This window comes from Ambystoma mexicanum, chromosome 3q, assembly GCF_040938575.1.
Source record: "Ambystoma mexicanum isolate Mex_15411 chromosome 3q, UKY_AmexF1_1, whole genome shotgun sequence".
Classification (NCBI taxonomy): domain Eukaryota; kingdom Metazoa; phylum Chordata; class Amphibia; order Caudata; family Ambystomatidae; genus Ambystoma; species Ambystoma mexicanum.
In genome coordinates, this window is record NC_090926.1 from 559,686,412 (window position 1) to 559,711,369 (window position 24,958).

The 24,958-nt window shown below is 42.3% G+C and overlaps 1 protein-coding gene across 3 annotated transcripts in view; it reads left to right on the forward strand.

Annotated features, from left to right (window-relative positions):
- Positions 1–24,958, forward strand: part of KCNIP1 (potassium voltage-gated channel interacting protein 1) — a 1,926,792-nt gene that overhangs the window by 1,377,168 nt on the left and 524,666 nt on the right. The window contains exon 1 of one of the 3 annotated variants that reach the window (XM_069654326.1): positions 1,896–2,409. The exons of the other annotated variants lie outside the window; for them this stretch is intronic. Within the exon in view, the coding sequence (XP_069510427.1) occupies positions 2,301–2,409 (109 nt within the window). The 5' untranslated portion in view covers positions 1,896–2,300. Of the gene's footprint in view, positions 1–1,895; positions 2,410–24,958 lie in introns of those variants that run through there. 3 annotated transcript variants of the gene reach the window in all.

Sequence of the window (24,958 nt, forward strand, 5' to 3'; positions counted from 1 at the left end):
GGACCCCCTATAACTTTGACCCCTGGACAAAGCCGCACCAAACCTTGCTGAATCATTCCGAGGAGGCCATATAACTTTTTTGCAAAGTTTCATAAGGATTCCTCCACAAGGCGCAACGTTATAAGCCGCCCAAAAAGTGCTATTCCTATGAGTTGAGCGACTTAACCATAGCTGCAGGGCCGCTTCCCCAAGCCCTGTAAAATATATATATATATATATTTACAAAGACACACAATAGAATCTCAAGAATCAATCAATTCAAGAGGTAGCATCAGATAACAATCTTCAGTTTTTACTTTGTTTAAAGCAACAAAGAATTGAGATTATCCCAATGTGATAATTGTATCCATGTGTAGGGTTCTACAATATTGCTGTCAGTCAACAACTTCAACACGTTTCTGGTGGGCCCTTCATCAGGAAGTTCAAACCCCTAACTCCAATGTAATCTAAACAAGTAAAGGATGTGTAATTCAATTACTAAAGGGTTCCTTTAATGGAATAATCATTCACAATTATCATACGTCTGTGGGTGTCAAACCTGTTCTGAAAGGATGCCCCACTATGTTAAATATTTTGTAGTCAACCACTAGTCAAAATGGCTCTCAAGAAGGAGTAACTCTCTTATTTGTAGTGCCATATTTCCAGTGAACTATTTATATTAGGATGGTGGCTGCAAGGTTATTGTATTTTGAAATCATGATTTGTATTATGAGAGTATGGTAAACAGTTTTTCATGTCAGGTCTGGAATCTGCAACAGCACTGTACTATATTACTATGTTTGGATTCCTCCTCCTCTCGTGGAAATGATTGTAACACTATGTGTGATTTCTAGTTGTTTCTACATTTAATTCTCCATTATGTGTCTGTATTTGTCTGAATGTATCTCACACTAAAGGCTCTTGGGCCGAAAGTAATAAATCACCCAATCTATGTTTCCAAATTACTGCAACACTTAACTGCCCAAGCAACGTGCCTACACTCTCTGTTTTCATTGGCTCTTGTTTCAAACTGTTTTTTTTATTACAAAAACATTTGATTGAGTGGTCAGTTAAATTATGTCATTGCTATCTTTTCCAAATGTTTCCATGTTCAACAATACAAGCAGAGCTGTATTGCATCTCCTGTGTTGGTGTCATCTTTGTCAAAACATGGTCCTGTGAGCTGTCAGGAGCAGCTTGAGTTTCTCATAAGATGACCAGAAACGGAGTCATCATGTCGCATGCGCCTATACACAAGTGTTTCGTGCCTTGAAACACTTGTGTATAGGCGCGTTATAAATGCCATATCATATCATAACACTGGGGCCTGCATTAGGTAGTCTGAACATGTAAAAGTGCAGATTTAGCAAACGTTTTGTTTTTTGAAGATCCAGTACAAGTATTCAGTTAACTGTCTGCACGTTGTGTGTAACACAGGGCATATGATGACAACAGCTGCACATCAGGGTCGTACCTTAAAATACGCTGACAACATTTGGGAATTTGAAGCAGCACTCAGCATGTAATAGCCAAAATCTGTTGGCGTTGCCATCCATTATTTATAATATTTGTACTGTGGTTTTCACTAAGCTTTTCTTTTTACAAGAGCGCATATTTTTGAGCGGGCGAGGGGGTGTTTTCATAAGAAAAAACATTTGCCCCATAAACTTAACATTTGCTATGGGGCAACGTGTAAACGAACACAGATGCTACAGTGAACAGTCAGTGCCCTTCCCAAGCCCCCCAGCTGCTGTTCTAGCGTTGAGCATGTTGCTTGCCAATACAGGCAACGCGTAAATACGAGGCATTGGCTTTGGAAGAGATTCCCTTCTCATGAATCTGTGTTCGGGTGCCGGTAATTGGAAAGCAGCAAACGGTTTCGCGCGGCACAAAATAAACGAGTACTGGGAGATTCGCTTCTGGGTGCATGGGAGGAAGGAACCACGTGAGGAGGCTGTGAGCGCGTGGCGGCTACGGTGCGGTGTTTACAGTTGTTTGGGAGCAGAGGAGCTCTTGGAGCATCCCCGAGGAAAGAACAAACACAGCCAAAGATTACTTTTAAAATCAGAGCTCGCACGCACACAGCCAAGACAGAGCAAGCGCGAGAAGGATCGCGCGGTGACAGTGCAGCACTGGGAAGCCCGGCGAGGGGCGCGCGGCAAGGCGAGAGGAAGCACAGAGGGCCCCCGCTGAAAATGAGCCGCGCGCTTCCCGCGCAGCCGGGAGGACGCCTTCACGGGAGGAGCGCACGCCTTTAGCGCGGCGCCAGCTGTCTCCACGGAGCGCCGAAAGCCACCTGGGAGAGAGAGGAGCCTCGGAGGATGTGGAGTGAAGGCGAGTCGGAGGGGCTCCAGACTTTAGGGATTGTGGTGGTGGTGTGCTCCTCCCTCAAACTTTTACATTACCTCGGGCTCATTGACCTGACGGAGGGTAAGAGCGCTCTTCATATGCGTGTACAGCCTCCCTTGGCACGGTAATATCCGGAAAGGGGACGCGTTTCTGGAATTTTCCTTCAAAGTTTGAGATGAAGTTGCGGGGATACAGCGTCTGCCCTATAGGATACAGCGTCTGCCCTATAGCACATTTTATTTAGTGGTAGGGCAAACGAGGTAGATTCATTATTCTGTATTGATAAATGCATATTTTGGGGGTTTTCTGCCCCCTCACCCGCCTCTTTTAACAATATTTACCGGGTACAGTATGTTATTAACGATGCAATTATGACTGACATTTCGATTGTGTTCATTCATCATTTCACCCAATATCTTCAAATCAAACGGGGTCCCTCGATTTGTTCCGATATAACAATGAGCACTGATGGAATTTAAATGCTAATTCTTTGTGGTGATGGGATTCTTTTACACATCGGCTGCACCAGTAAACATAATAATATAGTCTCCTGGTAATGTGTGAAGTGAGAAGCACTTTACTGCATTCCTGCTATACTCCCCGGCCATCGCAGCTAAGCATGCCTGAGCAGCTACAGTAATGACATTATATCTTCAGATTTAAAATATATAAGCAATAGCAATTTTTTAATCGTCTATTATTTTTAATGCAGTGACATTTGGGGTGCCTACATTCAGAGACGAAAGGTGCACGGTGCCCTTGCATGTTGCTCTGCATTGGTGCATTAGCTAGAAGGCACTTGCATTTGGTTCCCCAATACGAGTTTTCTTTACACTTTCCAACATTTTAACTTCGAAATGTCAGCACTCACGAACTCCGGGGTGTATTTAGCAAGACATATTTAACTCATTTGAACTTGTATTGCCAGTGGCATCGTAATGTGTGCAAAGATCTGTGTGTGTTGTAACATGTCTTATTTTAAATAGGATATTGATTGTCATAGACTGGTCTTGGTGTGTGTCATATTACAGTGTTTGAATACATCATTACGCATTGCTTTATGTGTTTTGGTTATTCTGCAATGTACGCCTAAGAAGTGGTTTGGACTGCGGCCGGGCTAGTAATACTTAAAGCCATATTAAACTGCAAGATAGCAGAGTAACAGAACGTTAGGACTGTTAGATTTTGTGGCATGCCTCATATCTTTTTCCGTCTCATTAATATGATTTTAAGTTTTTTTTTTTTCTCCAAGGCGTGCCATCCCCTTTCCTCGTTGCATCAGGTATAATATACTCATTTGTCACCCATTACATACATGTTGCACTGGCCGGGCGTGCCTGGGCACACTGTATCAATGTGTGTCTGCAATCTTGAGCCCAGGTATAGCCTAAAAGGGGGCATTGTAACCTGCCATTCTGAGGTGCTTTAGGGCCCGCCCAGCCATTGAAGAGCCCAAAGGGCGGCAGGCCCATGGAAAGGTGGGTGCAGTCCCCAACTGCTCTGACACGCATGCACGCCTACCTCCAAAGCTTTGTGTAGGTGTACATTGGCTTATGTCCAACCACTATGGTCATTAGCATACTGCCAGGCTGTGCTCTGGTAAACCCCGACCTGTGTTTGGTAAAGGACCATGCCTGCTGCTACGACTGTAGTCTATGATTGCACTCTACTATGAGGCCGTGTAGGATCAATGGCTTCCTTCTGGTCCCTATCCCAAAGCCCATTTGAGGTAGAAGGAAAATAATGAGCATCCTCTTCGTGATCAGCCTTCAGAAGCTCTTGTGTGGGTGTTGGTGCATGCAGTGTAATGAAACATGTATCTTTCGTGGTTATTGGAAGGTTCCTGTGCAAGTAAGGGGAACTCCCCTATGCCAATGAAATGGCAGTAGGTCTCCACCAGTGCCTTTGCAGAAAAGGACTGCAAGGTCCACTTTGTAACAGGTTGAAGTCTGGAGCCCCACCTCCTGGGATTTCAAAGCACTTCAGGCACGCAAAGTGCGCGTGAAGTGCTGTTAAGTGTCAGTGTCCAGACCAAGAACCGGAGCAGAGTGGTGTGGTGGCCGGCAACGGCTGTTGGAGTGTGGCAGTCTGACAGAGGTGAGATTGGTCTACCCATCTTCTGATCTGTCTGTTGCGTGTGTTTGCCAGGGAGTCACCAGCTGATAAAAAGAAAATGTACGATCTAAGGAGTAAGTCTACTCCGGATACCTGGGTGAGCAATCAGCATTGGGAGTGTGCTCTAGTATCGGAACGGGCTGTTGATGGTCTGACAAACTGCAGCACTACAGGGGATTCCAATGTCATTGAAATGGTTAACGCTTTTTCCACACTCTTGAGTGGAGTCACAATTCAGCCAACTATTACCATTTAACCTATGACGATAGACTCTAATGGTTCTGGTGTTCAGCAGCTGGAGGACTCTAATGGGGCAGGGTTCAAACAAACATTTATGATGTGGAAATTATAGTGTCTGACTCCTGTCCAGAGGTGGCCCATGACTCAGTGTGTGAGGTGTGTGAGCTATAATGATGGTGGTGGAAAACCAGAGCCACAACATAGAAAAGGCACAGTCTCCCACAGCGGAGACGCTGGTAGGGGGCATGAAGGCCACTTGCAGGACTCCCTCGTTAGAGGTGGAATCCCCATCTTTAGAGGTGGAACCTCAGGAGTGTATGCTAAGTCATTAAATAAGGGTCAGACAAGGAAAGCCTGCTGCACATCGTTGAGAGTGAACGGGGCAAAGGCCGCTTAAAAAATCTGTATGTTAATTAACCACCAAAAGATGATGGAATACTTCTACAAGATCGGCAATGCAAACGTGGGCCCGAACACACTAGTACTGACTTGAGGCACCTTGCCAAGACTAGAGTGGCTAATGTAGAGCACCAAACTAATCTCATCAGTGATCAGAGCTTAATGGCAATGGACGTACATGGGGGTCAAGAGGTAATTCTGCTAGATAAAGTGGACATTGGCGGAGGTGTCGATCTGAACTCTTCAATCGAGGTGGAAACTCTTCCCTCGTTTCTCACAGAACATCTGACTAGCATTGACATATCCGGAGCAGGTGAAAACAAGATTGGTATATTGAGAGAGTTGGATAACCATGTTAGGTTGACGGCCCCCGAAATCTCTGCCTTAAACCTACTCCTGAGCTCTTTTTCAACATTGTATGACAATATTAAGTTGGAACTAACCACTCACACCTTACAATTTAGTGACATAAAAATGAATCTGGGGAATATTCAGGAAACTATGAAAATGTAACCACAGTAAGAACAGCTCATATGGTTCCCTTGGAAAAGAGTATGGATATACCGAGCCTTGATAGCACACCGTCAGTCACAGTAGTATTGCGTGGAAGAGGGGCTAAAAGAGCACAAAAGGAAAAGGAAAAATAAAGTCTGCAAGTCTGGTTCTAGGAAATGTTTGAAAAATCTTCAATCAATGGAATAAGCAGACTTAGCTGCACAAGCTTGGTAAGAGGTTCTGGAAAGGGAGTGTGTAGTGTGTGTTTAGGATTCTAATCAGGCGTCACACACCGGACCAGGACCATTGCCCTTAGCCTAGGATGTAGTGCTCAATTAGAATGCTGTTTCTTTATTTCCTAGAATTCAGATTGAGCTGGCACCCAACCTGTCCCACACCCCCTTTTACAAATACCCCGGGTCACAATGGACCATGAACCAGGCAGGTTGGTGTTAATACAATATTTATTTATTTTAAATTCCAAGAAAATCACTCAATTTTAATATTGAGCAGCAATCACCAATGGAGTGATAATTACAATCTAAACTGATGAAATACACTTAGTTGACCTTCTACTAGAACATATCCAAGGCACTGATGAATTTGACTATTTGGGTGGATAGAAAGGAGCAGCAAGGAGTCAGGGATACTAGCCAGCAAACATAATTTAAATCTGAGCTTCCCTCGCGAAAACCTTTGCAATTGCATAAATGACACTCAGAATTGCTAAATAATTAATTTGTATGTGCGGTTAAATAAATGGGGTAAATATGATTTCTAACAGTATCAGCGATGTAAGAACACTAGCAACTACAAGGCAAGGTATCAACAAAGGGCATAAAGTTCAAAAATCAACTTGAAAGTAAGACACGATGCAGCCAAAATCACACGTTGGAAAGATGCATTTTGTGCTTTTACAGGTTTAAATGTCAAAAACGGTTTTAAAAAAAAAGGGTGAAATAGACAAAATCAGAATGCGTTTTTTAGGCTGGGTGCTAGATGCACATCACAGGGATAATATAGAAGTGAAAGAGTGACTCTAGTTGAACAACTGGATGAGATTTCCAATGTGAAAGGAGATTCGGTTTTGGGAAAATAAAAGCAGTTAACACAAAATCGGTTTGGAAAGAAAGGACAAGTTTTACTTAAACTAAATTATCAAGAAGATAGCGCTGCCCATGAAACAGGTTAAGCGGCTGTCTTAACCCCCTTTACGCTGCGTGTCTCTTTATGTGGAATTTATTTAAATTATTCAAAATATGACTAAAGACTTATGCAAGACAGAAATTAATGGAAGAATTGTGCTAACACTAGAAAATCAAGGAACAGGATGCACAGAGAATTCAGACTATCTTAAAAAAGTTATCAGGGTATTCATGGGATTACTTAGAGGGTGGAACCAAGACAAGGGGGGGTCCTTACAACCCTGGCGGTAGGGGGTTAACGGGGCCGGTAGAGCTGCTGGCCCCGTTAACCCCCTACTGCCCCATTATGAGGTCCGCTCGCGGGACCTGCTGAGGAGGCCTGGTAAAACCAGGCATCTGTAGCGGGTCCCGCGAGCAGTCTAGCATGCTAACAACGGGCCCGTTAATAACGGGCCCGTTGTTAGCATGCTCCCCATTCGCATTGAGCCCTATGGGGGCTCAAATGGGAATGGGGATGGGTTCCTGCAATGGGGAGATACCGGGCCCTCCAAGGTCAGAATGGCCTGGTATTTCCCCATTCCAGGTATCCGGACCCGGTACCCGGAATGGGGGTACAGCATGGCTACCTCCAGGGTCGTAATGGCCTCCAAGGTATAAAGATAGGGTAGGCTATGTGTTGTTATGGGATGGGGAGATACTCACAATCAGCGCTGGAGTTTGGGATTTGGGACAGCTAACTGAATTTCTGGACTGAAGGCAATATCTGGTCACCTAGCAGAAAACAGCTGGGCCTGTCTGGTCACGGCACAGCGGCATGCAGGTAGGGGGGAAAAAAGCCCGTCTGGTCACAGGATACTCTCCAAAAGGGTACCACAGCTTTTCCCCTTTTCTCCCTGAGTTAGTGGAATTTTGGTATGGGGTTTCGTTCTGAAGGATGGTTCTGCCTGGATAGCATGGCCTGAATCAACTGTCCCTTTTCTGGCAGTGGAGTCTGGAATCTGCAGGGTGGATCGGGAATGTCTGGATACGCAGGATGCATAGGAGCTGGAAAATTCAGAAGAGAGTGTCCTATCTTTGTGAGTTCCCCCCTTTTATAAGGGGGCTGACATCACATGATTATACAGTGGGGCAGGCTTAGGCTGGGCATGCCTCTAACAACTGGATTGGTCAGGGGTGATCGTTACCACCTTCCTTTCAGCCGGTTAAACTTCAAGGACATGACATCTGTTTTTATGGTGTGTGTTTTACTATGCCCAGGCTCTCTGACAGTTAATTTTGACAAAAATCAGTTTTGACATAAATTGCACCTTTTACAATTGTGGCACTTTTGAAACTTATATAGGCAGATTACATATTTCACACAGAGCATGGCAGTCCAACTCACAAGTTTGTAGGACTTTGTTTCATCCTTCTAATAATTTTCCATCATTTTCAGTGAGAAATATTTTCCCTAAAATTCTATAACTTTATACATGTATACATATGATCATAAGGCATGTAAGTATTGAATTTCAAAGTGGCGCCATATACACTTTCCTCATGGTATCCAATTTTCTGCCATTTCCGCCCCAAGATGCTATGGACTGCCGCAAAAATTACATTTAAACTGTTAAACGCTTACATTCCTGTGTGGTCCGATTGCAGAAATAAAAGTTTATTAATAAAATAGTCTTTGAACCAGATGGGCTAGCTTCTGTCTCCCATATAAAGACGTACATCCAAATGTTGCTCTGGAGTGGCCTTTGAGGCTCCCCAGTTTAATTTTGAGGGAAGGTGTTACTTGGAATTTTACACGTGTATGTCCCAGAATATATTGTAACAGGCTAGAGCCCAGACACAAAGTCTGACAAGCGTGTCATATGCTTCCTCTTGGTCCATTCAGAGTTTTCCAAGGGGTTCCCCCTTTTGGGGAAGGCCCCTCCTGTTGCCAGAATGCAAATGTCCTTTGAAGCCAAGCAGGAAAACCTGTTCTGTGGCTTCCCCAGTACAGCAAATACAGCAAATGCTGTTGGAAGAAAACATTATATTAGATTTCAAACAGACCCCCCCCTTACATTTCTAGGCAAGGACAGGGCCTTATTCAACATTACTCTTTTAAAACAGACATTTTTTCCTGTTTACAAAAAGCAGCCATTTTTACACATGGTTAATTCTGCTGGGATGTCACTTTCAAATGCGGCCTTCTTACATCCATTTTCCGAATCTTTCCAAAGCCCCATTCATGTGTCCAATGCACAGGCATCTGTCAAAATAAACATCCCTTGAAACTGACATATGCACAGAGAGATAGGGTTTCTTTTGAAGATTCTATCTAGGATACTGTGTAGCAATAATTCAAGCATTTTTCCATACGGCTGGGAATAAAGTTGTTTGTGATTTCACAGATTTTTGCCTAACACAGCCTGTCATTCCGTGAAAAATGCTTTCTTTTGCTGGGGCACAACCTGAATATGGGTGGGCATAGTTGGGTCTCACTGGATCAGGACTGTGTATTGTCGAACAGATGAAAAAGAGCATCAGGGCAGCATCAATTTAAATGTAAAATATTCCCTTTTCAATGGGAAACTCTGAGCTAGCAGCAAAGCAGTGCTGCTTTTCAATTCTCTTCTTTGGTGCGCACAAGGAAAGACACTAGCAGCCTTTCTCGATGTGTTCCCCCTTTCATCTTGCCCCATAGGTGCTTGGCGAAGACAGTGCAGCCATTATTTTGGTCACTGCAAAAGGCAGTTTTAAGGCAAAGTGATAGTGCTCAACAGTGCCAGTGCAGCCATTTTGCTGGTAACTGCTGAAATGCAGATTGGTGATGTAGGGGAATTCTGCTGGGTGGGTGAATGTACCCCACATGTGTTTTGTGGATAGTGTGATCACCTGCATAAAAGAAAAGGGAAGCGGGCATGAAATTGTAACTCAAACTAAGGTGGTGAATTTTGATCATGTGGGCCAAGAAGTAAAGGCAGTCCAATGGGCCCCTATTTTTACACAGAACAGAGGTGATAACTGTTATATGGGCCCTTGACTAGAGCTCCCCGTTACTTTGGGAGCACACAATGATAAGATTGGGATTGGATATTGGAGCTCAGATCCATCCCATCATACTGCCCTCTATCACTCAATCTTCAGATGCTATTTCAAAGGCAAATCATTTGATGAGGGATTCCACCACAATTTCTGTTAGTATCACACAGCCTATAATTACTATGCCAAAGGAAATTAGATGAGCGCGTGAGTCTATGGCGTTTCTCCAATTTAGATGTAAGGATTTGGTGAGAGTAAGTGTTGCTACTGTGGATGGTGAGCTTTGGGGTTTCTCAGTATGTCTGGTATGACAGCGCTCCGGGACCCACTGCCTTTGCTGAAACATGCTTGAGCCACTTGATAAAGGAATTGCCTAAAATGTTTCTGCTTGACTGTATCATTCAATCTGACCATGAAATTTTACTGAATCGATCAAGTAGACTTCAGTTATTTCATTAAATCCCTCAATTGTGGCTGCTTAGTTCAAGAGATATTGGAAGGGTGTACTTCACTGACGATATAAGAACTGATGTTTTCCAATTAGATTTTGTATGAAAGATGATAACAAATATGGTGATGGCAGAAATAGACTAATTACGGCTCATGGTATATGATCTAACACCAGTTTATAATAAGTGTGAGCAAGGAAGTAAAGATTTTAACCATTTAGCTTGGAGTGAGTGGAATCTCTGGAACTAATGACCATAACCTTCCCCTCAGACCCTTAGAGGAAGCGGGTGGTAGAAGTGCTGAACAGTTAAAGAACTATATACAATATACTATATACAATAATGAATTTGATAACCGGTCTTGGCTTCCACAATTATTTGCTGGTAGCTATAGGAAATTGGGCGAAAGGGCGACAGGGCTTTAGTAAACTCTGAGCACTGTCGCCATTTAACCATGTTAAGTTGGAACACCAGGGGTCACAATAGTTTTATTGGAATGAATGAGAAAAGTGCTATTTTACTACACCAAGATTTGATTCATTTACAGGCGGTCTGGCTGACTAAACATATAAGCCTAGATGGCTACTGTGAAGGCATCAGGAAGTAGACACAGACAACTGAAGAAAGTTTGGGCCTACAAACTTTTATTAAAATCACACTAAGTTTGGGATAAGGCCTAATTTGCGCTATGCTAAGGTGAGATTTCCCTACCTTAATGGAACTAATGGTTGTCTCTTTCAGGAAGTCCAAAGCAAATGTCTGTCTAATGTCTAAAACCTGTACTTGCCCTCCCATCTATTGGTTCAAAATGTGTTAGGGATGTCAGCATCAAGTGAAAAGTGTTCAAACAAAAGTTCAGAGCTTCTTCCAGCTCTCTGTTGGCAAAGCGGATCTCCCGTCCCCAGGATTCCAGACAGTTCACTTTCAATCAAACGGGGTTCCCTTCCCCAAGCTTTCAAGTCTCTCACTGTTTTCACAACAACATAATTCAGTGGGATTCTTCCCCCCTTTCAGGATGCTGCATCTTTAACCAATATCACACAGTTCAGCTCTCTCAGTTCACAATATACAAGCTTTTCTTGATGGTCAACTATAACCTTAATGATGAGTTGAGTGGCTTCTTTTTAGTTGGGTGTATTCGGTCTAGACGCAATTGTCGGACCGCATGGTCCACCCATTACAGGTTGCACAACTGATACACCGAATTGGCTTCTCTTCCACAGTTAGACTACCACTGTCTCAGCTCAACAGTGGTGTTCGACTTACATTCCTACAGTCATTTTTCAATACTTGTTTGCCACCTTCACTTTCTGAATTGTCAAGTCTTCTAATAGCTTCACCACAATTCAACTTTCAACTTGTACAGTTCTTCTTTGCCTTATAGCTCTTGCTAATGTTTGCTTTCTCTCGGATTCTACAACTCAAGGTTCTGTATATTCTTTACCAATGCTTGCTTTCTTTAGTTTCTATGATTCACAGTTCTTTTTGGTGAGAAATCACTTCATATCATTCATATCAAACGACGTAACTGCACATTCCAAGTTCACTCTCCTGCTGGGAATCTGCACCCTGCTCACAGGATTCTCCTTCACTTTAAAGGTCACTGCTTTTCTCGCCTTTTCAATTTCATTACATTTCTGTATTAAAAAAGTGCTTCATTCATTAATTTCCACCTTCACGTTGTTGAAGTTCTCAATCATCTGTACTTTACATTTGGACCAGCAATCCCATTTCCTCCACTGTCCTTAGCTCACTCGCAACCGCTCCGACCTGAATTCACCACGTGGCTCGCACCACAGCTTCCCAGAGTCATTCAGTCTGTTTTGACTCACTGGGTACCCTGTCTCTGAGTGCTCTCCTTCACTTCAGTTGGTTCTTCGTGACTGTCACTGCCCCGGCTCAGCATGCCTCTCTCCCAAGGTCTAGAACACTTCAGGTTACCGGAGACGGAGTCCTCTTGTACACAATCTGCATCCACTGCATTGACTCTGCAGCGCTGCAGCGCTTCGGACATGCATCTCATTGCTTTCAACTCCGGCATCTCTATCTGCAGGTGTTCCACAAGCGATCTCCAACTCGATCTCCAATTTTACTTTTTTAACCTCACCTGAGCGGGCCATTTAAACCTCCCCTTTTGCTTCAGGTGCAGGCCATAGTCTTTAATTACACAACGGTCTTGGTACCCAGCATCCCTCTTCCTCGTCTTAGTACCAGAGTGGCGTGTGTGTGTGTCTGAGTAAATAAAAGATTGATGCATGCTTTTAAGTGGTCTCTTCCTCGTCTCAGTACCATAGTGGTATATATTGGGAGTTGGTTTTCAGACAAAACAGGGAAGGGATTGGTAATACCCCATAAAAGCCTGGAGAACATTTGATTCCTTGTGAAAGGGAAATGGGGGATACTGTGTTTCTCCCAAGCGTGCCTAATCCCTACTCCTGAAGTCTCCACCACCCAGGTGATCTTCTCTTTTGCTTATCCATTCCCAGGGCCAGGATCCAAAAGCAAGGCCTTTCTCTGGGCACCTAGGGGGAGGATATATTGGGGAAAGAAGTGAGGATACCCTCATATTCCTCAGACTACACAGTGATCCAATAACTGGCAACCTCTGGTTTTGGAGCCATCTGTCCCGAGGTTTAACCACCACAATAAATAATGACATAGTAAGAGAACATGAGATTGTCTCAGATAACTTTGATGGCATACTTGCAGTGAAAGCACTACTGAAAAAACAAATGATAGTCTCCATTGTTGCTCATGAACATATATTACAATCCCTTGTGTTTCAACTTGGACTCCTTTTGGTCTAAATGGACGGCTCTATTTGAAGGATTCTTGGGCAAGCAGGAAGGTCAGCATATTTTACTTACTGAATACTTCAATGCAAAATGAATGTATTATTTGAAGGATGGGCTCCTCCTCGGGAAGTGTATACAAACCTTGTAAAAGGTCCTTTATTGTTGGTAAAAGGTGGGGAGTCGTCTTTGAAACTTGGAATTTAAAAATTGATAATGGCTCAGTTAAGGGGGATGATTCCCCTTCTGTGAGAAGGAAAAGTTAAAGTAAGATTTCCTGCATTGACTATGTGGTTATGTCTGAAAGGTTCATGGATTTCTGTATAGAGTTAAAACTATCTGAAACAACTTTGAGTTACCACAATCCACTCAGCGCTAGATTTGGCCTTCTTGTAAAGGGCAATGTAAATTTAAATTGCGGAACCCTCATAGTAAATGCAGGCAGTAATAGCATTGCAAAAAAGATATCTAATATCCAGAAATGTTACCAAAATATCCTTGGCTTTCTTGACAGCACTAACTTGGAAGAGAAGTTTTACTTTTTGAATGTGGCAATTCTTGTTCTTTCTAGAATGATATGAGAGCAGCAATAAAACTAAGTTGAGGTTGTTGGAAACGGTTTCCCATCCATTTAATACTGTTGTTCAACATCGAAAGAAATTACTACCGAAAGATATTCAGAGTCTACCCAGAAGGGGCTATAGTTGAGAAGTATACAGTGAAAAAGTTAGGAAATCAAAACAATCTTTCAAAAACTGGTATAAATGCTATAAGAACGCTCAACTACAATTTTTGGTGGAAGAATGCTCCAGATTATTATATTTAAAAAGACTGCAATTTTTGGGTGGTGATTAATAACAGTATACAACCACAAGAGTGTACGCAAAACAATCCTATTGAGGAAGGTGCTTGGGAGCAACACTTTAAGCATCTATAGAGAGAATCTCACCATGCCGGCAATTCGAAGGACCATGATCACTTAATATCTCTCTTGAATTAAAAGAGGAAATCATCAGGAATCCTCAAATTCTCAAGCTCTTGGTCCTAATGGCATGATCAAATCCTTATTAAAATCATCTTTGGCTATATGGGCCTGTGTATTATTTATGCTGATTTCCTCAATGTTGGTGTCTTGGGCTACTCCATCATCTTGGAAGCACTCTATAGTAATACCAATTTTTAAAAAGGGGTATAGTGCAAACCCCCTAAACTATTGTTCAATTTTGCTTCTAGATTGTGATAGCAAGATTTTTGCTGGGATATTTTTGCAGGAATTAGAGTCCTGGTTAGTTCTGTGGGGCACCTTGCGAAGTTTTTCAGTCTGGTTTAAGAAATAACTTGTTAAACAGTTTTGTTTTGTTAAACATATTCGCTGTTGCCGATCTTGATAGATCTTCATGAAGATAGTCTACTACTGGTAAGATTGAACAGGCAGGGGGCTTTGTTATGGATACTCACTATCAATGTTTGAATGGAACCGTCATGGATTCTGGTCAAAGACTTCTGGGACAGAGTGCTGGGCACACCGGACTGGACGGGTCAGCGATCATCAAGGCCCTCTGGACACCACACGGCAGGACTGGACTGGATCTGCAATGGCTCTCTGGTCTGCACAGCACAGCACGGCTTGACGGGCTTTAATCTGCCCTTCTGGTTATGAAGATGATTCTTTGGCAGGCAAGCAGTTACAATACAGCCTGGCTGCTTTTTGGTTTCCCCTTTAAATAGAGGGATGGGTTCTGGAAGTTAGGCCCAGCTGAAAGTGGTTCAGCTATGCTCTGATCCTTTCTGCTTGCAACGTTTTTGGAGTCTAGACCAAGGAGTATGGATGTATCTCCTTCAAAGTGGTTTGCCAAATTTGAGATGGTGGGTGGATCAGTGTGCTTTTCTAGGCCCTAAACTGTCTCTATTTATGTGTTTCATAAAGGGGTGGGTATGCTGAATTATCCAAGGTGCACCCCATAGGTAGTCCATTGGCTAAAGTCTGCTCTCTACCTTGATTGGAGGGGAAAACAGAGTGTCATCATGAAGATGCGGTTTATGAGACAGGGAATACCTCCCCTTTGCCTTTTGCACATAAAATCTATTTTTGATATAATACATCTTTACATGTGTCCAATCTTTATACCAATGACATACATAGATCACATATTTGTTGGAGCACATATTCTTCCAAACCCCATTGGTGTGAGGTTTTGGGGCTGGATTTGACAATTTTTCACACTTTTTATCCGGGACACAACATCTGCTTTGTCCACAATTTTGTACATATGTGCGCATGATATCTGGGCATAATCATATGAAGTTTCATGCTTCTGACATGACTATAATTGCTACAAAACCAGAATTTTCACTACGCCTTCTCAGAACATCGCAGAGTTCTGGGTCTTTTAAAATGTGCACAGTGAGCAATCCCTGCCTTCTTCCTTTGGCAGAGGCCCCTGTTGACACTTACAATCTGCATATTCTTTCAGCCAAGGAAGGTTCATTGTCTCCTCCAGGAGCAGCAGCCCAAATCTCCTTCCCACTTAATCAACACCTGAATGTGAGTTCCTGGCCTTTTATTGGAAGCAGGAGGGATGCCTTTTGTTGGGGAAAGCTGGGGGGAACTGGTTTGATGACTTTGAGTTTCAGCTAAATTCACTGTCAAATTATAAAATTTTCTTAATTTAAAATAAAACTTGCAATTTTTAATCAAGCAGCTATAACTCTAATTCCAGTCTCTAAATCATGGAGATTAAATAGTTGCAACCTATATTACTTTTGATAACAGGTCACTAAATTTAAGACATTAGATCTTAATGGTGCAACTTTGTAGTTTAAATGCAGGCTTTTGAAACAGTCACAGAAGGCCGCTGGTACTGTGCCCATATTTTGACAGATTTTCACATGCAAGCAGACTTTTTACTGTGGATATTTTGATGATAGATTCCACTTTTCCTGACATTGTGGGTTCATATTGATTCCTTAAATGAAGTGGCGGGTAACACACAGCAAAGATATTGGATGTTTTGTGGTCTTTTGGTCCAGTATTTTATATTTTCAGCAACCAAGGAAAAGGGATTTAAAAGCAATTTCTGGGTTTCTTGCAATAAAGCACTGCCTTTCATGCAGTTTCTATTTTTACTTGGCAGGCAGCCCAGTGACAGGTTTCAGCAGTGTGGTCTCCTTCCACCACTGACAACAGGCAAAGTAGATCTGGCAGCCATCTTTTCCGGTTTCAAAGCACAATTTTCATAGGTTTGGCGCGCATAGTGCTTTCGCTGCCATTTTGCTGATTCTGGTGCCACCAGCACACAGGGATGTCGCAGGGCAGAGCCTAGTGGGTTAAAACACCCACAGAAGACTGATCAACTGTTGGCACAAATGAAGAGACTATATGCTCAATTTTGTCGTTTCTCAATAGTGCCTTTATTGGATTTTCTATAAAATGAAGGCATTGCCCTCAATATTGCATGGTATGGAGATCAGTTCCACATCCATACCTATGGACTGTGAGAAATTGAAGGCCAGTATTTGGAAGGATTTCTTCGCTTACCTGATTGTTTGCCTATTGCTGCATTGCGTTTTGAGTTGGGTCTTGGATCAATTTTTGGTCATCTTAAATGGAAAATATTAGCTCTATATCGAATGTTGCTGAACCCTCCATCAAGGCATTGTATATAGACCTGCAAAATGTAATGATGCAAATGACATATGTACCACTAAGAACTTTTACGAAGTGTGCAGATGATATTCTGCTGGAGTGTGGCCAGTGTGTGGGGGAACCTATCACTAACCCAAGCTCTGTGAAGAAAGCACTGTGGCAATCTGCTTGAAAGGCTACAATGGCAAAGACTAAGTCAGACAAACTCTATAAAAGTGTGTCTATCATACATAAACCAATGGAGACTGTTTCTGCATACCTAAAGATGTTTCCAAATGCTTACTGGAGGTTCCAATTCCTTAGATATACATTGAATGTATTAGTAACGGGCGAGATACGCCAGATTAGAATAAGCCACAAAATAAGGATGCTGGCTTGTGTTATATGTGTAAAGAGACCAGTGTACTCCAGACAAGAGAACATATCTTGTTGGTCTGGGGTTCAAAACGCGCCAACCACATCTCCAAAGTGAGACGGGAAGCTCACTGGCTGCCTATTAAGGTACACATTGACTTCAAAATCGTATCCCTCACCCACTGCTGCCTACACAACACTGCTCTCCCACCTCACCCACCATATCTCCAAAAAACCTAACGTATGCAGCCTGCGCTCTTCCTCGTCCACATTACTTAGCACTCCCAGATCCACCAGAAAAAGAGCCGGAGGAACCTGATTCACCACCACTGCCCTTACCCTTTGGAACACTCCCCACCCCTGAGATCAGAGATGATCCCTCCTACCTGACCTTTAGCAAAAACATAAGTACTACCTGTGATTTGTAACCGCCAAGACACCTTGCATGTCATATGTACTGTCTCACTGTAATGTAACCTCTAGTGCTTTGATACCGCCGGGACCTGGACGCTAGCAACAAATGAAATAAATAAATCATTAAAAAAAATATCTTAACTGGATGCTCTTCATTACAGGAATGCAGATTAACATTGCTGAATCAATATGTACACAATGATCGTTCATTGAATACAGTGGATTTTTTTCATAGGTTGTCTAGTGCGGAAGATACTTTGCTTACGATTGCTACCGTCAAACTTCTATGCCGTGCAGGTTTGGTAAAAATCACTTGGTAACGAATGAGTGTAATTGCAGGGCGGCTATGGCTGTGCAAAGATACACAAAGGGTTTTACATTTTTTATGTTTGTAAATATTTTGTATTTTGAATTGGGGAAAGAACAATCTGCTTGTTTTCCTTCCTTTGATTTATTTGTGGAGCTTTTTATATGTATTGTTTATGAAGTATGACTTCTGGGTCTAGTGCTTATTGCTTTCTTAACATTTTGTGATGATGATTTTTTAATTTTTGTAAGGAAGCCTATGCGCAACCAGTTTCACACAAAAAAAACATTGTACGCTCTTAAGTGCGAAGCAGCCATGATATTCCTATTAAAAACCTGTTTGCCATACCGTTCTGAGATGATCTGAAATATCTGTTCTGTGTGGTTACTGTGTTGGTAAAACTAGCATTGACAGTATTCATGCTGTCAGAGCAATCAACAGGGGTTTTCTAGCAGTAGCCAGTGATAATTATCAATGCATGACATTGATGGAGCAAAGGGAATGATGGCAAGGCAGAACACAATAATGGGCGGAGATGTTACTACCATCTTTCTAGTGCCACATGTAAAATGATGAAACCTCCAGAGCATACAAGAAAAAAGGCTAATGGGGTGGTTTGGCTATTCTAGTTGCCTTAGTTTAAAAGGGTAGTCAGAGAGATATGAGTAGGGTGAAACCTGCCATATAGCAAGCAAAACATGAATTGCATCCTGATAAACGTTCAGGCGGAAGCTGCTTTCACATGGAAGGATACACATCTATATTGACAGTGGAATTTCTTGGACTAAGAGGATGTTTTACAGTAAAAGGGAGCAGATATCTTGGGTGGTGACATAAAAACAGTGGTCTGCAACCTGGGGCTCTCCAGATGTTTTGGATTATAAAGCGCACATTCCCTCCCCATTAAATATACTGTACAGGAATGTTAGGAGTTGTACTCCAAAACGGGTGGACAGCCAGGGGCTGTAGAGCCCTGCATAAGAGGAAGACCCCACACAAAATTAAAGATGTCATAGATGGAAAGAGGAAACCACATTCTTCAGGGAAGTGTTCACTCAGGATACGACTGAAGTTGATCTACCCCTGAATGCGGAGGTTACACATGGAAAGTAGGTGGATATAACATCATTTGTGGAAGATGGAGGCATGCTGTTTAGAGAAACTAAACTTGGATATGGTAATGGGGCAAACTATGATAAAATAGTAGACTATTGAGAAAGCCAGAGGAGACACCAAAACCTGTCCCTACTCTCACTGGAGAGAGCAATAATGTCACAGTACTTCGGAATTACAGATGTGGTCATAGTGCTTAGACATGGAGTATAGAATGGTAAAGCACATAGGCACTGGATGGAAAAACATGCGACATGTCACCAAAGCAGGAAAGGATCAATGTGGAAATAAAAAATGTTGTTAATTTTCTCCTGATTTAAAGATGATAACTCATAAGTAGTAAATCAACATGCAGTGCAGTCCAAAGTTGTACCATCAGAAAAGAGATTGCACACCCTTCCCCCCTCTTCTGGCCATTTTAGGTCCAGGTGCCACTAGAAGGCAAGCAGAAGAAGGACGTAAAGTCGTGGTGGTTTGTGATGTATAAAGTTCTCCAGAAAGGAAGGAGTCCGATTATAAGAGGATTCGAGCACTAGGCACAGAGATTTTTCATTGGATCTGCTTCTCCTTTGGAAATCAATGCAATGATTTCAATGCAGCATTAACGTGGCCCTTCTGATTCAGATGAAAGATCCTATGAGCTGCAGCATTCAGCACAATCTGCAAAGTTAAGAATAACACATTTGGATACGCCTAAATATGCTGGATTGCAAAAATCCAGGCGGCTAGCTATGAAAGCATTCACCAACTGAATCGCATGTGGGAAAATAAAGGTAGTACACAAATCTCTTCAAGGTAAATAGGTGAAAGAAACGGGCACTAGTCATTTTGTTGATTTGATGGTAAAGCAAAATCTGGGCGTCCAACTAGATCCCCAAGTTCCCTCACTATATGAAATGGACTAGGGCAAGTTCCAAGAGGGTTAGACCAAAATTCCTTCACCCAATAATTAGAGTACACAGGTACGGATGTAGATGTTTAGCAGATCATAATCACTTATTTTTGGATATTACATTTCAGTTAGCGGTTGAAATTCATCTAGATACTGACCCACCTCAAACACTCTTTAAAACATTCACTCTGTTGCCCGTCTGAATGCCCCAGCTGAAGAATCAATTGTGTGTCGTCTGCATAGATATAAAAAGTTGTTCATATACATATTTAAAAGTAATTGGTTTAGTGGGGAACCCTGTGGAAATCCACAGGTCACAAGAAATTGCATCGTGGCACATGGGGGCAGCACAACAGACTAATATCTGCCCGATAAGAATGAGGAGAGCAAGACCCACACTTTGTCTGGGGACAGGGGAACAGGTGCAACTAACTTGCAAGTAAGCTGGATGGTAATCATAGGTAATACAGAGGTGAAAATCATGCAAAATGATTGCTTCGAAGACCTGAAGCCCATAGGATTGTGGTATCTTTGGAAGCAATGTTTAGGTGAAGGTCATTCCAGACAAGTTTGTTTTATTGTCTGCCTCTGTAATTAAGTGTTATTTTGTACATGGTCTAATCAGCTTTTTTGACGTATAAAAAAAATCCCATGTGAAATACCAATACAATACTATAGTGGCTTTTGTTAATCACCATGTGAAAAATATCACAGTGAGGATATGGGGAGATACATAGGGTGCCATCAGTGCCAGGAATTTGACCATTATGCACAACCCAAAAGAGTGCCTTGTTTAAAAGGTGTGTTACATTCCAGATGACATTAATAACCGCTTTATATATGAAATCTAGAAGAAGTTGACAAATTGATGATTAAATTAAGTTTGGTGAGTATTGCCAAGGGAAAGCAGTGCAGCTTGAATAAGGCACATAGAGAGGGCCAATGTACCCAAGTTACGTAGAGGCTAAGACATAGGTTCTGTATTTCGGGTATGCCTCGCCATCCTTGATCCTTTTTGGGAGGCTTTTGAGGCTGTTCACTAGGTTGCTTATCTTCTCACTGGTGAAGAACTTCACAGGATGAGGGTAATATCCAGTGAAGGCGTGCAAAGAAACTATGTTACTTTCTGTAGATGCACGGGACAACGTTCCCTTGCCTATTGCAGTCATGATGTTAAGTGTGGCCTATTCAAATGAAATCCATGTGCGTTAACTTTATTACCTCATTCACAGACTTCAGAAAGTCCATATTCAAAGAGTTAAGGTGATTTTTAAGATGCACATGCATGGGCACGTCCTACCACTGACAGCCATACTGCTCATTCAACCACAAACATGGCTTCAAGGTCTCTTGTGTGGTCCACCGTCTGTGGGGCTCCTCTGTGAAGTATAGGACTGCCACAACCCTCAAGTCTATGAATCTGAACAAGCTGATCATCCCAAAGGGCAAATATATCACTCATCAACCTGTTCCATCGTGAGGTATGAAGCATATTATTGCATAAACAGCCTATGCACAGCATCAAAGTGCAAAACCTTCTTAATAATAATTACTAAGTACTTTCAGAAGAACATTTGGGTAGGATGCTTCTCAAGGTAGTGTGACACATCTCTACCTGTTGACATGCCGGTGTGGGCAGCACGCTGAAAAAACACTGAATGCAATGGCATGTGGCATATAAATACTACCTTACATAACATAAAATATGGTAATTAAGAATCAATTTAACCAAATGTGTATGCATGAATTTTGGGAAAACGAGGGGAGGAGTGGAGTACCAGCTTAGAGGTCTTTATATAACATCACACTAAAGAAAGGCTTTTGATTTACCTTATCCAATAACATCAAAGTTTAAGTTTGTGAAGTACGTGGACAGAGGCAGCCACATATTAACGCTTTGAAAACAATCATTGGTGGGACTTGACCAACACTACAGTGCCCACTTCTTTGGTACACACCAACACATTTACATATTAGCTGGAGACACTATAGAGAGGGCTTCCAAGAAGAGGAGAGATCTTCATCAGATATCTTGCACGGGGAGATGTGAGGACCAAAGTATAGCCGGAAGGAGAGCAGGTAGAACTTAAGGAACCTATGAGACACACATGTAAATGCACCAGGAGAAATATCATTTACGATGTTTGTACAAAAACACATTCAAGAGATACAACGCATTGACTTGTGATTCAGGAATTGCATAAGGAAATGCTTCACTGTAGTGAGAGCTGAGATGAAACTGCTGGATAAACATACAGTACAGAGGTATGACAATAGTCAGACAAGCTAGATTTGGACTTGGCAAACCACATCTCCTTCAGTTAAGACGACACAATGTCAGTTTCGATGCACATATGATCTGTGGCAATTATAAACATGGATGAAAAGAAGTAACAAAGCTAGAGAATAAAAGAGAAGCCAGGCTCTAATGATTTACTTGAACCTAAGAGGATGATTCATAGGAACTTTCACATATGGACTGAGGTCCCTATTTCGTTTCCAATTCTGATGTTAAGATGTAGAAAGACAGATATTTCTCTGCAATCCTGGGGTGACTCCTTGAATGGAGATTGTGCTGGTTGGTAATCTGGAGCCATCATTAAAATATCAAATGGACTGTGTTTGCACTACTCCCCATGGATTTGGGACTTTTTCCATTGATTTGATTTTATAATTTTTTATAGTGTTTATACTACTAAATGTTGTGGCCAGTATGCCAATGTTCGGGGTAAAAGCCCTGAAACAATTGCAATAGAACAGCTTTTGGACAACAGAAAATTCCTCATCCTCCTGCATGACCACCAAACCACGTTCCGACCAGACAGAGGCACATCATTTACCATTGGTTACATGAAGTGCGAAATATTGAAGTCCTTTGACATTAAGACCTCAGTGACCCTTATCCTCCTAGACCTATCTAGCTACTGTTAAATGTTCCACATTGCTAATTCACATCTAGTCTTCTTTTGGCAGTGAAGACACAGCCTTAAAGTAGATCTCTTCTTTTCTGACAGACTGATCCCTACAAGTCAGATCTGGCCCCTGTGAGAAACCTGAGTGTATCTTCACTCCTAGATCCCCCTGGAAACTCTTCTCAGGTGGCAAGGGAAAGGCCATTGCTCTTGGGTCCTGACCATTGGTGTGGAAAACCGATGGATGATCACATGGGTGGAGAGTTCTTGGGATCTGGGAATGGGGTACTTTTAGGAGAGACATGGTAACCCCCATATTCTGTTGAGAATCAACCAAACCCGTCCCGACCTTTATAGGTTATTGTAAAGCGGCCCTTATTTCCTCATATATGACACTTGACAGTACTGGGACAAAGAAGAAGCAACTAAGAGTAATGAACTCTAACACCCTTTTACCACTTTAGTATTGGGACGAGGAAGATGACAACTGGGAGGTATGAGGGTGAGGCATGTCCCTTTAACTATCGTCTGGCAAGTCTCATTAGAGATCCAAATCTGCAGGCTGTCAAGATAGAAGATAGATAGATATTGCAGCTGCAAACTACCTTTGTTAAGTTTTGTAGGAGGCAAGGAAGGTATAAATAAGCAAAATATAATGCAAAGATGGTCAGACCAAAAACAAGTATCAGCGATTGGAGTAGAGATGGATACATTCTGAGTAAGAATCCAGTCAAGGATGTTACCTTCCTTACGTCTAGGTATGTTCACTTGTTTGGAAAAACCAAGTGAAGAGAGCATGTCGAGTAGTGAGGCAGCATGTGAATCACAGAGGTCTGATTCTCAAAAGACTGCATTGGATGTGGGGTTTGGTAAACCAGAACCAGATTGTAGGTAGTATTATGAATTATCCACATTTTAATGTGGAGGCATTCACAGCCATCACTTGGGTGACAATCATCTTTGTGTATATCATGGTGTCTTTACAGATTACAGCAACACCACCACCACCCTTGTTCTTAAAGCGATCTACGTGGATGATATTATATCCAGCTGGAGTGGCCACAGTGGCAGCCAGGTTCCATGACTTGACTATTGAAAGAGCCTCTACCTGGTTCTCAACAAGCAATCCATCACCTTCAGTCTCATCCAGAATAAGGCTGTCAGGCTAATTGTCGGTTGGTAACCGTGAGATCACATAAATTTAGCACTGCTATTTGTACACTGGCTTTCAGCTGAAGACTCTATCATTAGATTCGACAACAGCCATACACCTCTTCATGGTAAGCAGGTTACATTTTTTGCACCCCTCACGGTCACATGGCCCTCCAGGCCCCCAATACGCCTTCTGCTCTCATTCCTGCCATTACAGCTGTCAAGCAGTTATAGTGACACAGTGAAATCTGGCCGGCAGATATTCAGTTCAATTTGCATGTTTGAAGACGGTGCCTCTCTGCGCGACTGAATCTAGTCAGGTTACTGCCTTCGAATATGCCACAGATATATCTATAATGTTACAAAGGGTTATGCCCCTGAAGAATGTTCTTAACAAGAAGAACAGAAACATGCTGTGTTGTTTTTAGACTAGCATAACATTTGATGTTACACATACTGATGAAGGTGGTTGCAGTAGCAGAGATACTAGTAGTGGTGCACACTCCATTTCATGCAATCCCTCTTTTTGGTGTCATTTTAGTTCACCGTTTAGCACTTTGTCACTGGGTGCGGTGTTGAATATGTATTGCTTTCATTAACAAAATGTATTTTATGATCACATATGGCTACATGTATAGCCATGTTGTTTTTTTATGAAGCATTAATAAAGTATATATTTGTATAAGCTCTTACCATATAACTTTTTATACGTGTAGCCAATCGGTGGTACAATTTGCTTTCCTCCCCCCACTTTTCACTGTGAGGGGATACATTTTGTGTTTATATGATACATTACCCGAATATATACCCCAGTTACAGGGTACCTTCCTTTGGTTTAGAATCAAGAATACTAGGCACCTTCAAGGGCGCCCATCTGGTATGAAATGTATAGTCCTCTAAGATATGATGGAAACACTTTATTCCCTGACTCTAGTTCAGATTTTATTTCTTCCCTCAGCAAACACTGTTTTTAGCTTTTAACTGGATATCTGTTGCCTGGCCCTCTGTTTCAGTCATGATCCCCAGTAGAGCACAGCGCACACTCTCACACAATAGTGGGGAAAGACATGCTAACAAGGGTAAGATATTGACGCAAAGGGTTGCTGGCTGGTGTAGGCAACTATTGGCTAAGATTGTCCGTGTCCGCCAAGATGGCTGCCAGATTGGAGCTTGGCATGGAACTCAACGTG